This window comes from Lutra lutra, chromosome 5, assembly GCF_902655055.1.
Source record: "Lutra lutra chromosome 5, mLutLut1.2, whole genome shotgun sequence".
Taxonomy (NCBI): domain Eukaryota; kingdom Metazoa; phylum Chordata; class Mammalia; order Carnivora; family Mustelidae; genus Lutra; species Lutra lutra.
The window spans coordinates 43,505,918-43,521,533 of NC_062282.1; the positions used below are offsets into that span (position 1 = coordinate 43,505,918).

Below are 15,616 nucleotides of genomic sequence, written 5' to 3' on the forward strand. Positions count from 1 at the left end.
GAGTTTAGTGATTCATCGGTTTCGTATAACACCCAGTGCTCATCTACATCAAGTGATAAAAATACCCTGATATCTTAATGTGAACAGTGGGGAAATTGGTAGAATTCTGTTAGTTTTGCAAGTTTTCTGTGAATCTAAAATTAATTCCAAATTTTTTTAAAAGATTTTATTTATTTATTTGACAGAGAGAGATCACAAGTAGACAGAGAAGCAGGCAGAGAGAGAGAGAGAGAGAGAGGGAAGCAGGCTCCCTGCTGAACAGAGAGCCTGATGAGGGACTCGATCCCAGGACTCTGAGATCATGACCTGAGTCGAAGGCAGTGGCTTAACCCACTGAGCCACCTAGGTGCCCTAATTCCAAAATTTATAAAATTATATATAAAGAGATGATTGGGTAAGTTTAAATTGTATTCATGCATTCATTTATTCACCCAAGATTGGTTGCTTATTATGTGTCAGGTCCCAAGTCACGTTAGGGACCAAAAGTCATAGCTCCACTCCTTCTAGGGTTTACAACTTAGTGGTGATTCGACAGGAATAATATCTCTATTGCTTTTTTAAAAAGCAAAACTCAACTACAAAGCATTATAACTTAACAAAATCTTGGCTGTGGGCTATATAAGCAGAATCCTTGCTCTATCACTTTCTAGCTTTGTGACCTTGGCAAAGCTAACCTCACTGTGTGTGTTTTCCTCAGTGGTAACATGGGGCAAAAAAAAAAAAAAAAAGATTCCCTCATCGGTGTTTAACAGTGCTTAGCATGCATTAAAGCACTTACTATCGGTTATTACAATTATGATTATAATCATTAAAAAGACACAGTGATTCATAACACGATACAGGAGAGCGTTAACAGGGACAGGGAGGGTGACATTTAGTCAAGGAATGTATCCGGGTTTGAAAACAAAAATGCTTTTCAGGCAGGGATGGTCACTGCCTGTGTGGGTTTAGGAAGAGCAGCTCCTCCCCGCCCCCGTGCTCTGGCCCCGCCCTAGGCCCCGCCCCTTCGTCATCTGACTCCGCGGTTGCCAGTCAGAAGGAGGGGCTTGACGCCCACGCCCAGAGGGAGGGGCTGAAGGCGGAGCCTCAGTCCGGCTGGAGTCAGGAGAGGTCCGTAGAGCACCAGGCCTTGAAATCTCCCATCCCCCACGGGGCGGAGCAAACCTGAAGTGGCCACCGCTGTTTTGCATAGCAATGACCAGCTTTGCATAATCAGGGAAGGCAAGCATTTAAAGGAGACGCTACTGCCACAGACCTAGTAGACCCGCGCAGACCCACTGTTTGCGATGATGCTGAAGATGCAGGCTCCTCTTCTGATGGCCTTGGGCCTACTTCTCGCCGGCCCTGCGGCCCATGCACACGTCCCCGTTCGCGTTCCGGTGAACCCGGTGAGCCCCCGTTTCCTCTGGTGGCTGCTTCCAGCTTGCCGGCCCAGTTGGGGTGGGATTATGGGGGTGACTACTCAGGTGTCTAGAATTCCTTCTCTTTTGTAGAGGCTCCTAAAGTCACTAACTGTGGGACTGTGAGTGGGTCCTTTTCTCTCTCCGAGTTTTGGTTAGCTCATCTGGGCAGTGAAGGTGGACTGCTCCAGACATTTGGGAAGGGTTAATCTCCCTCAGGTCTCTACTCTCTTATCCTCTTCTTCCTGAACATTTGAGTGAAATTTGGCAGAACTGCAAGGCTAAGGAACTGCTCCCAGGCCCAGAGACTCAACCTTGTTTACCTGCCCGCTCCCTTTCACCACCCATAAAAAGACCTGGCACCCATCCCTTCCCCTCTGTACTGATCTGTGTCTCAGCTTGTCCTGATGGGTGGGTGGATTTGAGAGGCTTGTTCTTCCCGTGCTCGAGATCCAACCCTGTGACCCACTGCTAGTTACAGGCCACAAAGAGTCTCCAGCTTCCTCCACTTTTCACTCACCCCATGCTCCAGACCCTTGGAAAAGGGAAGTTCTGTCATTCTGGGATCTGGAGGAGCCTAGTTCCATTGCCTCTTTGCTGCATAGCTGTGGGCAAGACACAGATGGGCATGATGATACCAACTTGCCTTTCTCAGAAGGATGTGAGTGAAAGGAAATGCTTTTGTGGATAGAAAGGCTCTAAAATCTTAGGCAAATAAAGTGATACAAGCCAGTAGGCTTGGCCTCATCCTGCCCCAGGGGCAAGGGGTCCCATTTTATTTTTCCTGTTGAATGAAGGCATAAGGACCTGTTGGCCTTATTTGCCCAGAGGATTCCCAGTTTGACCCCAGGTGTAGGCTGAGAATGTTTCTCTTGGTTCCAGGGCTGACCGCTATGAGGTGGAGTCTGGTTAGAGCTCCAACTTGCCCTACATTCCCATTCTCTTATATGTCTTGGCCATGGTTGTCATCCCAGACCAGAGGGCTTTAGATAGATCAGCTGTTTTGGGGAGGCCCTGAGGTATCATAGAGTTCACCCACCTCGCTCAGGCCCCTATAGGATATGGGCCCGCACACCATTCACTGTGCGGCAAGAGGCACTTTGTTTTCTCTGGGCTCATGGTGATTCAGAGCCCTATGCCTGAGACCATGGGCCAGATAAAGGTAGTGGGTGACAGTGAGCATTTAAGCATTTGGAAACCTGAATTTTATTTCCTTTTCTGGCATTAACCAGTCTCGTGTCACTGGACTGTGGCCAGCATTAGACGGGGGCGAGATTGTCTAATCCCGTGCTAGGCATACAGTATGTGCTTAATAGACTCGTTGACACTGTATAATGACTGTCATTTATTGTGCGCATACTCTGTGCAACATGTTGAGCTGTGTGCTTTTATTCCTAATAAACTTTTGTGGGGGAATGCTTTCTTTTTTTTTTTTTTTAAGGTTTTATTTATTTATCCGTCAGAGAGAGAACAAGAGAGAGAGCATAAGCAGGGGGAGTGACAGGCAGAGGGAGAAGCTGGCTCCCGGTTGAGCAAGAAGCCCAATGTGGGGCTTGATCCCAGGACCCTGAGATCATGACCTGAGCTGAAGGCAGATGCTTAACTGACCAAGCCACCCAGGCATTTCTGGGGGAATGATTTTAGATTTATAGAAAAGTGCAGAGAGAGTATGGATTCTCATAAACTCCTCATCCCATTTCCCCTAATGTTAACATCTTCTATTACCATTGTGCATTTGTCTGAACTGACAAACTAACATTGGTTCATCACCATGAACTAGATCCAGACTTTATTTGGATTTTACCAGTTTTCCCATGAATGTCCTTTTTCTGTTCCAGGATCCAGTCCAGGGCTCCACAGTACATTTCTCATCAGATCTCCCCAGGCTCTTCTGGTCTGTGACAGCTTCTCAGTCTTGTGTTTTCATGGTTTAATAGTCTTGAGGAATGATGACCTGTATTTTCTGTACAGACTTCTCTTTTTCCCAGTAGCCCTGTGAGAAGATATAATTGTGCCCATTTAATAGATGTGGACACCAAACCTCAAGAGGGTAACTTACCCATGGTCTCAGCTGAGGGGTGATTGGCACCGAGGTCTGTGATGTCTACCTGTATTTTTGCCTCCAGACCTGTGTCTTTCTCCTCTGCCCTATGTTCCCTCTTCCCACGTATTGGACTCTCCTGGGAGTGGTAAATACAGTGGTCTCCCCCTTACCCGTGGTTTTGCTCTCTGTGGCCTGGATGCGCAGTCTGGGAGCAGATGATCCTCTCTGACATCATTGGAAGTTTAATAGTAGCCTAATATTATATCACAATGCCTGTGTCATTCCCTTCCCCTCATCTCATTAGACAGGCACTTTCTCGTCTCACACCATCAACAAGAAAAAGCACTGAGTGTAGTATAGTAAGATATTTTGAGAAAGAGAGAGACTACATTCACATAACTTTTGTTATGATTATGATGGTTCTGTTTCATATTAGTTATGGTTGTTAATCTCTTATGGTACCCATTTTATAAATTAAACTTGATCATAAGGATGTATAAAAAATATGCATAGAAAAAAACATAGACTATATAGGGTTTTATGGGGTTCAGTGTCGTCTGTGTTTTCAGGCATCCACTGGGGATCTTGGGACGTATCCTGCACAGATAAGAGGAACTCCTGTGCTGGGTCTGGCTCGTAGTGAGCATTGCTAATCCTTCCTGCCTCTGTTTCCAGATGAGGCTGGACCCAGCTGCAGAAATCACTGCCACAGAAACCTCTAGTCGGGCACTGGGAAACTGCGTTGTTATGCCTCCCCCAGGACCTGAAGGACAGGGAGCTTGGGAGAAGGGAGGGAATTTTTCATCTCTAGCAGGACACTCCGGATACCTGCCCCAACCTGGAAGGAGTCCTTGATGTGAAGCAGGTTGCCTAAGAATCTGTGAAAGCAGCCCCAGAAAATGGCTAGTCCTCCTTACCAACCCTTCAGCCCAACTCTTAAGTCCAGGCATTCTTTCATTCGACAGCGGCCTCCGAACTGGTCTCCCTGTTCCAATCCATTGGATTGGACAATCCACTTGTCCCTCTCCAATCCATTCTCAACCATAAACCAGAGTGTGGCACTCTCTTGCAGAGGGGTTCCATTGCAATATAGTAAGTCCAGGGTCCCAGTTATGACCTACGAGGTCATACATTAAATGACTTTGCCATCCCTCTAGCCTCATCCATGTCATTCATCTACTACACCTGGCCCTATAGCCTTCCTGTAGTGCCCAGACCAGCTAAAATTCCTACCACAGGGCCTTTGCCCATGCTGTCTCTGTCTGGAGAGAACATTCTTTCTCTCTGTACTTACATGGCTGACTCCTCATCCTGCAGGAGTCCGGCTTAAGTATCATTTCCTTACCGACTTATTTAAGTATTTAAGTAAGCCCTTTGTTACTCTCAACATGACCTCTGTGCGTTTCTTTTCTGGCTCTCAGAAATCATGGTGGGTAATATTTATTGGCATTAGACTTTAAGCTCCTTGAGGCAGAGCAAGAACATTTCTTTCTTTCTTTTTTTTTTTTTTTTAAAGATTTATTTATTTATTTGACCGAGAGATAGAGATAGATAGAGAGAGAGAGAGAGAGACAGCGAGAGAGGGAACACAAGCAGGGGGAGTGGGAGAAGGAGAGGCAGGCTCCCCACTGAGCAAGGAGCCTGATGCAGGGCTCAATCCCAGAACCCTGGGATCATGACCCAGGCTGAAGGCAGATGCTTAAGGACTGAGCCTCCCAGGCGCCCCAGGGCAAGAACGTTTCTAATTGTTTACCACTATTAATACAGACTTAGCCCAGGGCCCATGATCATTGCTCCTTAAGTATTTGTGGGATGAATACTGAAGGAAATCTTTACTGGTACCTGCCCTGTGTGAGGGGCTGTGGGGCATGCAGGCATGAATCAGACCCTGTCCTATTTTTCTTACTCATGTCATGACATTTCATTCCAAGGGACAGAAACCCATTCCAAGAAGCTCAAATAAAGGGAAGTTTACTCCAGGTATCCAAGGAATCTCACAGAAGTAATGGCAGGAAGTGGAGGCTGGGCCACATCCTGGCTTTCATTCTGTGAGCCAGTCCAGCTTTGGGCCTGGCACTGTGTTAAGAGCATGAAGCTCTCATGCTCGTGCTCATCCTCACAATCGCCCTAAGAGGAAAGTATAAAGCCTTCACTTCAAAGATGTGGAAATTGAGGTGCCAAAGGGGAAACGGGCTCACGGAATCATGTGATATGGTGGCTGAGCCACGCTTGTTGACTAAAGCTCTGATGTACCCTATATCACCCTCCAGAGTCATGCCTTCCACTGCTACTCTGTACTGCCTGGTTAGACAGGGGTGCGGGTGGGGTGGGGACACCTCTGTTCTCTCCCCCAGAGACCAGCAGAGCCCTTAGTTCTTGTCTCTTCCCAAACTTTGGCTTGGTCATGAGTCACAGGTCTAGGTATTCTGGCCTCATGCCAAAGGTTATCACCCAATAACAGCACAAAGTCCTATAAGTGATTTTTGTCTCAACCTCCATGTCCCAGAGGCAGAGAGAATCTGTCAGCCTAGCTTGGGTTAGGTGTTTCCTTTCAGCTCAGTTGGCTGTGTTGACAATGGGGTGAGCTCGGGGGTGTGGGGCTGGCTGGGTTTCCTTCTAAGATGGGATGTGCATGGTGGGAGTGCCTGAAGTGTCTCTTAGATGGCCTTTAGGGGGGTGGGAAAGGGGTGAGTGGGTGGGCAGAGTCTGCCTGATATAGAAAGTGTTAAAGATCATGGACAAGTAAGCAGGGTTCTGTGGGAGTGGGGAGTCAGCAGTCTTGTGTAGCCAGACAAGATGGTGGGATTCTAAGACCTCTGGGGGATGTGGAGAAGAGGAGGAAGTGGCTGAGCAGAGGCCAGGAAGGTGATTCAGATGGGGCAGGGCATGGGCAATGGGATGGGGGGCAGGAAGCACTAGTTAGGACTGGGGAAGCTTGTTCACTAGGGTTTATCAACAAGCGCCCCACTGGGGGTCTCTCTGTGTATGTCCTATTACCTTCCTGGGCTGATTGCATACTCCTTGAGGGTGGGGTTTCCCATTGTGAAAAGTTTCCTATTATTCCTGGCCATGGATTGGGCATGGGGTATGACATGAATAAGGTCCTGGGCATGAGGCTGCAAAGGTGAATCCTCTGGGAGCTTCTCTCTAAGGAGATACCAGGACTGGCTGGAGAGGGGTGGGGGGCCGGGAGTGGGAGATCAGAGAAGGTACCTACAAAGGGTAGATGTGGTTAGTCACCTGTTTTGAAGCTCAAGGTCTGGTATATTGCGCTTTATAGTTTACAGCACACTTTTGGGAGATTATGTTTTTGGAATCTTTTAGTATAGTACTAACCAGGAAATGGGGACCGCAAGTGTTATCCTGGGCTTCTAGGTACAGACTTGCAGGTAAAGCTCAGGGTGGGGAGGTACCTCGCCCAGTGTCACACCCACAGTAGCCTGTTCTGTTGACGCTTCTGACCTGCGAAGAAGGTTCCTTTTGTCAATGCTTCTTTTCTTTCTGCCTGATTTTTCCTTGGCCATCCCAGATAGGTAGATTTTCCTGGGAGAACTGCAATGGCAGGAGGGACCCTGTGCTGCTCAAAAGCATGACTCTGGAACCTGACCCCATTAACTTTCCTGGGAACGTGACTATCAGCGCCGAGTTCCAGATCCGTGTCCCCCTCAGCAGTCCTCTGAAGGTGAGCCTGGGCATGGGCATGGTTGGGGAGGTGCTGGAGGGAAGGTGCGGGGGGCCATATGGCAGGGGCCCTAAAGGATGTATGTTCAGGGACCTGTGGGTAATTGTGCAATCCCGATTTCGCAGAGCAACAAAGGATGTATAGATGCATAGACTGTCTAACAGCCCCAGTCGGGCAGTGTTGTTGTGGTGCTGTTGTTAATTATAAAACAGACACATCACTTCATAAGTGACATCTAGTCACTTTGGAAATCACAAATTGCCAAAAGGTGGAGAGAAATATATCACCTGAAATCTCACTACCCAGTGATAGGGGTAAACACTTTTAACATTTGGTAGGCAAGGCTTTGGAACTGTCCCCCAATCAATCACATATAACACACATATACTTTAAAGACTTTATTGATTTCCAGAGAGGGAGTGAGACTGTAGGTCTGTCCTGGTGTACTTAACAAATCTGTTATCAGACATATAGTTTGTTTCTGTGGTAGTTTTTTGTCTGTTTGGTTTTATTTTTTGGCTGTTAGAAACACCTTTGCTGAAATTATCCTTGTAATGTATCTTTTTGTCCTTCTCTGATTACCTAGACACAGACTTTTTAGGTCTTTCTGGTGCCTCCAGATATTTGAATCCATGTACGCTCTCCAACAGATTTGCCTTTTCCACACATCTCTTGATTCTGAGCATTTTCTAATAACGTTTTCCACTATTTTATGTCATCCCTGGGGAGGTTTGATATCTTTTCATTAATTTTTTTGCCCTTTGTGTTTCCTTTGAGATTGACCAGTTTGATCATGTCTGTTTCCTCTGTTGGGGGTGGCTATTTCCATACTTTTTCAGAACAATAAAGGCTTTTCATTATCTATTTAACACCATACATTGTCATCCTTCTCACTACTTTGAATTGCTGCCTTTATAGCATATTCTTATATGCCCTTCTGCTTGTCCTATTGCAGCTCTACTCTGGCCCCAGTTTTATTCTGATTCTTTGAAAGGTTTTTGATTTGGAATCTATCCCTGTAACTACCCTTCAACTTGCCCGAATCACAGCCTCTATCTCGTAGGTTTCTTGTGGACAATTGCTGGATTAATAATGTGGAGAGTACTTTGCATAGGGCCTGGCCCACAAGACCTGCTCAGAAAATGTTAACTCTTGTTAATTGTTCAATTAGTGTCTTTTCCTGCCACCCCGGGACCCAGACAGAAGCCCCGGCTGTGTGTGGACTGCTCTAGGGCCCTGCCTTCCTTGGTACCTCCTTCTAAGTCTTTTCCAGGCGAGATCATTGCATTTTTTTTTTTTTTTTTTTTAGCTGAACTTCAACTGATAATCTAGCAGGGTCACACAAATGCCATTTCCATGTTCCTGCTGGGTCTGGGGTGCAGAACTCTCTGGCAGGTGCTCTCATGCCATCGTTAGGCAAAATGCTGGCATTTCTGTGACACTGTGCATCTGACTTGGAAGGAAAAAACTCACAATCTCCTTCTGCCCCCAGCCTGCTTTTCTTGGCTTCTTCGAAGACTATTAAGATGGACACCACCACCCCCTTTCCTATTCCTTAATTACCTGTCAAATATTTGGGCCATTGCACTTTTTAAAAACCGTGCTCAGGTTCCCTTTACCCTACATTTCTCCTCTGTTATTTTTAGTTTCGTTCTTTTACTTTTCAGGTAATGTGCATATTAGCTATTAAATGAAAGCCACTGAACACATGTGTAGGAAAAAAGATGATTAGCCTCGTTTTACAGATAAGGGACACTGAGGCTCATAGAAGGGTGCAACTTGCCCCAGGTCACGTGGTTATCAGCACATTCAAGGCTGGGTGTCCTTATGTTGTATTGTTCCCTGTTCCTCAACTCTTTCAGGCAGGGAGGTGGACTTAGCGGCTGATATGGTTGGAGGAGAATGCTCCAGAACTTTCCCTTGCTCAGCAGAGACCCCCTTTTGAGAGAGTGTCAGGACTCCAGCCCCTTATGAGCTTGGAGGCCTCAATGGCTTCCACCTCTTGTTACTGAGGCCTAGAGAGGAGAGTGAGTGTTCCAGACCCACGGCCCATTAGCTGGAGAACCAACACATCCTCTCTTCCTCTGACCTTGCTGAGGTGGAATTTTTTTAATGCAGAGTCTCATCTTGGACCTGGATGGACTTAACCCCAGCAGCAATTTGGTGTCCCAAATTCCATGAGCCAGGAGCTAGGGGCCACCCAGGAGCTCCCTTTTCCTCTTTTGACTTGCTTCATAGGATCTGGAATAATTTACAACTCCCTTCTGTGGGCCCTCTCTCAAGTTCCAGCCTCCGGGACCCTGGTTTTCCCATCCTCAAGAATCATAAATTGCTGTTTTATTTGGCATTTAGCCTTATGTGGGGCTTTTAGACATGGCTTTCAGGCCTGATGGTTTGGCTTTTTTCCCCTCTAAAATCATGTACCTGCAGTGCCCCTGCCTGAGGCCTGTGGCCTTTATAACTGCCCCCTTCCCAGGGCATCACATGACTCCCCTTCACTTCCTATCAGTGTGTCTTTATCTAGAGCTTCTGTGTGCCTATCCAGGTGGGAGAGGCCAAGAGAAATCATTTTAACCTGTAAGAAATTTTTACTCTTAGGATGTCACAACGGGTCAGTGTCTTTGAGATCGTGAGATCCAATTATTCCATTGTTAGGATGGAGGAGTGGAGACCTGATGGGGAAGGGACTTGCTTATGGGTCCTGGCAGGTGCAGGGCTCCTGTCTTGATTACCTGTCAGTGCCTCTGTCTGTCTTGTTGTCGGGACAGGTTCCATGACAGAAGTTTATTTAGATTGAGCTACCTAACTGCAACAGAAGTCTTGGGCTAGAGAGATTTATGGTACCTTTTTACCCAGCCTTGAGTGCTTTCCTGAGCCATGAGAGCAAGTCGGTTGAGAACAAGGGCTGGGAAATGAGCCATGGTTTGCAGTCCCCAAATGATAGGCGTGACTGCTGCCTCAGAAGTGCCTGTTGTCCCCCCTTCCATGCATCGCCACTGAGTACCACTGATGCTGTGCTTGTCCTGGGTGGGGGAGGCATGGCTCCTGGTAGATACAGCCCCACATGGGAGGACACCAGGCAGGACTTGGCCCCCACTGGTCCCCTCATCTGGGCTTTTCTGCTTAGGGCATAACTGACTCAACCATTTTCCTTGGGATATTGGTGAAACAAGGGGAGGGGAGACAGTATTGGCTGAGGGAGAAGGGAGGACAGATAGTCCTACAGGAGTTAATGTTTGGCTCTCAGACACTGTGCCAAGTGTTTTATGGGCACTGTCTCACTCGATGGGATCTTGTAAGAGAGGCAGACATATCCTGCTTTTGAGGTAAGGGAATGGAAACTGAGAGAAGTGGCTCCAGGCAAGGGCAAAATACTGGAAAGTGGCAGGAATAACTTTCTAACCCAGGCCCTGTGGTTCTTCCTTGGCAGAGGGGCTGGAACAGGCTTGGCAGGAGAGCAGAGAGGAGGGCTGGGAGGGGTGTGTGTGAGTGGGGCGTGGGGGATACTGTGTGCATCAGCAGAGCGGGAGGATGTCAGTGAAGGAGACGATTTGAGTTTGTCCTCTTAGCATCCAGAGTATACTGACATCTCCCTTCCTCCTGGATTATGACATCTATGGCAGTTGGGAGACTGAGTCCACAGCCTGGAGAGCCAGCCCGAGCCCTCCAGGGTTTGTCTCAAACAGAAAAGTCCTAAGTCAAGTGAGCCTGGAGGCTGGGAAATATGGAATTGCTAGGATGTCAGAACTGAAAAGTGTCTTAAAATTGTGGTTTCCTGCCATAACACCCACAAGGGGTCAGATGCTCAAGTGAGCTAACATCCTCCTGCCCTTTCCTTGCTATTTTCCCTTGATATGTTTTGGGGGGTTGAGGGCACGGATATGGTCAAGAGAGACAACTCCCTCAGTGAATGCCTGGCACACATCCGGCACAGCTGGGACTGTCTGCGTTGAAATCCTGGCCACTTCTAGGTCAGCCGCAACCTCTAGAATGGGAATAGCATCCTGACGGCATGGAGGTGTGAAGCACATTGTAGATCTTCTCGTCCAGCTTCTCTCTGGCTGTAGGGCTCCTCTGGTGGCTTCTCCAGCTGAGTCCAGGGAGCCCACCACTTCTTGGGGGTTAGTTCTGTCTGTTGTAACCTAGCTATGATGGTTAAGAAGGTCTTCCTTTATATCAATCCCATAGTGATCTCCCTATAAATTCCTTTTGTTTTCTTGGGATGCCTGGGTGGCTCAGTTGGTTAAGTGTCTGCCTTCGGCTTCAGGTCATGATCCCAGAGTCCTGGGATCGAGCCCCATATCAGGCTCCCTGCTCCATAGGGAGTCTTCTTCTCCCTCTCTGTGATCTCTTCTTGCTCTCACTCTCAAGTAAATAAATTTTTAAAATGTTTTAAAGAATAAATACTGTGTTTGGTAGCTATACAGAGAAAATTTGATCTAAGGATAGAAAATGGTTTCTGCTCCAATTGGCTGGCAGTAGCTGAGGTCCTACACAGACAAGGGCTCTGAAGCCAAGATTGGACTGAGAAGAGAAGTCTAGGAAATGGTGCTAGTTAGCCAGTTAGCAGTTAGATGGCAAGTGCCTTGCAAATCCAGTGCCACCGATGGTAGTGACTACCTAAAGAATTCTAAGACTGAGGTTCATTGAAGGGTGAAAAAAATCACAGCAATGATTAATACCTGCCATGGGCACTGGAAGAGGTGCTGTTGGGATATGTGCCACCATATTGTCACTGCTATATCAGAATATCTCCAAGATCCCATCTGATTAAAAATTCTTTGATTAAAATAAAATGCTGACCTTTTGGAGATATAGAGAGGCTGGGATGTTTGCCTTGGAATTCATACTGTTTCAAACTCTTTCTCACCAGGTGGAATTAACTATAGAGAAGGAAATGGCCAGCTTCTGGGTCAAAGTTCCATGTATGGGCCATGCTGGTAGCTGCACCTTTGACGACATCTGCCAAATATTAGACGTTTTCATCCCCCCCGGACAGCCGTGCCCAGAGCCCCTGCATACCTATGGGCTTCCCTGCCACTGTCCCCTCAAAGCAGTAAGTACTTAGGGAAGGAGAGTATTATTTCTGTGGCTGGAGTAAAAATGTGGGGTTTGGAGAGATGGGTTCTCGCATTCTCCTTCTGCAGATCTGGATGTTTGTGGGTGAAAATTGGTGTGATCTATCCTGAATTGCTTATGTTTGGGGGGCCTTGGTTTATCCATTTGTGAACTGGGTGACTTGAGCTGCAGTGTGGCCTCCAGTGCCCATGAGATGTAACCTTCCATGCTGTGTAGTGCTCCAGCCATCTCTAATCTCACGTGGCACTCAGGAGAGTGGGAGGAGGGGCAGTTCATGGCTGCAGTCTTACAGGAGAGCTCCAGGAGCGTCCCGTCAGTAGGCTCCCGCTGACCTGTGTTCCATTGGTTTTCCCGCAGGGCACCTACTCAGTGCCCAAGTCTCAGTTCACCCTGCCTGACATGGAGCTGCCCGGCTGGATCAGCTCCGGGACCTACCGCATCCAGAGCATCCTCAGCAGTGGTGAGAAACGTCTGGGCTGTTTCAGGATCTCTGCTGCTCTGAAGGGCGAGTAAAGTGGCACCAGCCACGGCAGAATGAAAGGGTATGAGGAAGATGTCCCACTTCTTCTGCCTTGCATTTGCCAAGGTCAAATTCTGACTCTCTGTCCCCTTTCAAGCCCCTTTCTACAATGATGCCACTTTCCTCACTGAAAATCCTTCTGTGCCACCTGCGTTCTAGGCTTGGGCAGGCAGCTCTGACCTGGGGAGGAGCTTGGAAACTCTTGATAGCCCATGACCTGCCAGGCCGGCCGTTTCATCTTCCTTCTCACACCTATGATTTTCTCTCTAAGAGCTTAACTCATTTTCTAAATAATTAAGCAATAGGACTAATATGTTTTGTGACCCCAAGTTCAGACTGACTCAATCTTGGTTTCCTGAGGTATCTTCATGATTTTCTTAAAAAATTTTTTTTTTTGGTCACAGACTTGAAAGCAGAATGAGAGTATGAACAGTCTTTGTTTTACTCCAAGCCTGCTTACAAGGAAGGGACTGAAGTAGTTCAGCTTAGTCTATTCCTCCATTAACTGCTGTGATTAATTCAGTATTCTTTTATAGATTTGCCCAGGAACAGCGGGGCATAGCGTGTCCTGGGGAGGTAGGGCACGTGGTGGAGGGCTTCACTGGGAGAGGTATTTAAGAATGCTGTATGTATTTAAGAGAGTTTACAAACTCAGCTGCCTGCTGGGCCAAGCACGAGACCTAAACCAGTGAGGACAACCCCGAGGAACATATTGCTTCCAGGCACGTCTTTTTCCCCCCTTTGTGTAGCAGCTCATATCCATTGTTATAAGGCAGCTGGTGTCCAGTCTCGAGCTTGGGACTATTATCAGGGCTGATGGGGCGTGAGTTGAGTTAGAGAGGGTGCACTCAGCCCTTAGGGGCAGCTGGTGCTGCATGAGAATGTCATGGGCCCAGTATTACCAAATAGTCTCCATTTTTTTTTTTCCTTGGAGAAACCAGAAATCCAGACTTTTATATGAAATCTTAGAGTTTTTACATATTGGCAACTAGTTATTTTTTAAAACACTGTGCAGGCCAAGAGGGCCAAACAGACTTGCCAGTGGGGAAGTCTGGCCCGATGTGGCCGGTTTGCGACCTCTGATGTAAGAATACACATTGTCCTTTCGATCTGGAGACAACTCCTCCAGTGCTGTTTTTCCCTCCCTAGGGTCAAATCCATAGTGTCTGACGCATGGACCAGGCTCTTCCAGGGCTCGGGGAGGGGGAGGCAGCCTCTCAGGATGGAAGCTGCAAGAATCACGAGGCCGCCTGCCCCTGTCTAGGAGTGCTGTCAGGGTGAATGGGGAAAACCCTGAAGATTTGGAACACACCAGCAGCTGCTCTGTGGAGCAAGGATCCCATGAAGAGGGGGGGACCAAGAAGGGATCCCATGAAGAGGCCATCGTCCCATCCTCCACACAGCCTACTGACCTATGGATCGACCCCAGCTTCTATGGATCGACCCCAGCTTCTGGGCTCATTTGAAGCCTGGAATGGCAATAAAGCTTTTTAACTTGCTGAGAACTCCTCCTTTGTCTTGGCTGCATATTTGTCCATCTTGGGATTTTAGGAGCTTGTCAGTGGTGGGCTGCTCCTGGTGGAAGGGTTTGTTGTGATGGCACAGAAGAGCTGAGGTGGTTCCAGGGACCATCTCTTCTGTGTTTGTCCTGTGAGTTGCTTGTTATCCCTGCCTTATTCAGCCTCATCACCATCCAATGTCCTTGATTTGCTTTTTGACTTTCTTACTGCTCTGTGACCATGCCAGCCTTTCACCCTTTTGGCTTTTTTTGTCCTGATTCTCACAGTTGTTTTCAGTTCATATTTGAGAATGGCATCTCATTATGTTGGTCTATCTTCCCATGTCATGACAGGCTCTTGGGTCCAATGTTCCCCTGGGTGTCAGTGGGGAAGGGGTGAGAAATCTCAAATCAGAGGCAAAATAGACTTTTTAAGGAGTGATACTGAGCCAACTGGAAAGCCATTTGGAAAAAGTTGAAAATAGATTTGTACGTCACACCATATGCAGAATAAACTCCAAATGGATCCAGGGTGTAAATGTCAGAAAATGAAACCATACAAATACTAAAAGAAAACATAGGTGAAAAATCCAGAGGTGGTAAAATATTGACACATTTGACTACCTTAAAAAAAAAAAGTCACTTCTTAAGAAATGCCATAAAGTCAAAAGACTGGATGAAAACATTTATAGCACATATAATAGACAAACCATTAATATTTCTACCATATAAAGAATGAAACATTCAAGGGACTAAAAACTTGATAGAAAAATTGAGAAAAGACATAAGTAGACAACTCTCTTTTCTTTCTCTCACACATACTCACACTAAGATATAAAAATGACCCTTAAACCTGAAAAATGTACAAACTTACCCAAGATTAGAGAAATGTCAATGAAACACTAGAGAGAACGTCACATCTCAGACTGGTAAACAATGGAAGTACAACCACCCGGCTAGGCAAGGCTGTAGGGAGACAGGCATCCCTACACAGCTAGTGGGAATGCAAAATGGTACAATTCTTGACAGGAATTTGTCACTACCTAACCAAACTTCAAAAACACTTACTTTTTGACCCAACATTTCACCACTGGGGATTTCCTCTAAAGATAAACCTCCAACAATAAAAAATATGCCCAGATGTGATTATTCACTGCAACATTATGATTGCAAAGACTGGGAATATAAGTGTCTATAAAAAAGTGACTGAATGAACCACAGTATATGTGCACACTGAGTACTTTAGCTATAAAAATGAATGAGGAAGAGGCTCAGAGAACCATCCCTTCCAAATCAATAAAAATAAGTCAACACCCTGACATCTAATAGTAAAACTTATAAATCTCAGAGACAAAGAGAAAATCCTGAAAACAGCTTGGGACAAGAGGTCTAT

The 15,616-nt window shown here is 46.8% G+C and overlaps 2 protein-coding genes across 3 annotated transcripts in view; one reads left to right on the top strand and one right to left on the bottom strand.

Annotated features, from left to right (window-relative positions):
• Nucleotides 1-1,092: 1,092 nt before the first annotated feature.
• On the top strand, nt 1,093-14,230 carry GM2A (ganglioside GM2 activator). Of its 2 annotated transcripts, none has more exons than XM_047729568.1 (5): nt 1,093-1,388; nt 6,965-7,126; nt 12,000-12,182; nt 12,563-12,747; nt 13,875-14,230. In XM_047729568.1, exons 1-4 carry the CDS (start codon nt 1,287-1,289, stop codon nt 12,716-12,718), a joined length of 603 nt encoding a protein of 200 aa, XP_047585524.1. In that variant the 5' UTR covers nt 1,093-1,286; the 3' UTR covers nt 12,719-12,747; nt 13,875-14,230. The 2 variants fall into 2 exon arrangements, with proteins under 2 accessions (XP_047585524.1, XP_047585525.1); XM_047729569.1 differs by having other exon boundaries at nt 6,974-7,126.
• SLC36A3 (solute carrier family 36 member 3) overlaps nt 3,151-15,616 on the bottom strand; it is a 50,221-nt gene continuing 37,755 nt past the window's right edge. Inside the window, exon 11 of the mRNA XM_047729562.1 lies at nt 3,151-3,393. Coding sequence (XP_047585518.1) covers nt 3,324-3,393 — 70 coding nt within the window. The 3' untranslated portion in view covers nt 3,151-3,323. The remainder of the gene's footprint in view (nt 3,394-15,616) is intronic.

What these genes read in the sequence shown, in the direction of transcription:
- GM2A (XM_047729568.1), top strand. Translation starts at nt 1,287, where the DNA reads ATGATGCTGAAGATGCAGGCTCCTCTTCTGATGGCCTTGGGCCTACTT. An exon ending in CCCTCAGCAGTCCTCTGAAG is followed by an intron (nt 7,127 to 11,999) that starts GTGAGCCTGGGC and finishes CTTTCTCACCAG; the next exon opens with GTGGAATTAACTATAGAGAA. An exon ending in GCCACTGTCCCCTCAAAGCA is followed by an intron (nt 12,183 to 12,562) that starts GTAAGTACTTAG and finishes GTTTTCCCGCAG; the next exon opens with GGCACCTACTCAGTGCCCAA.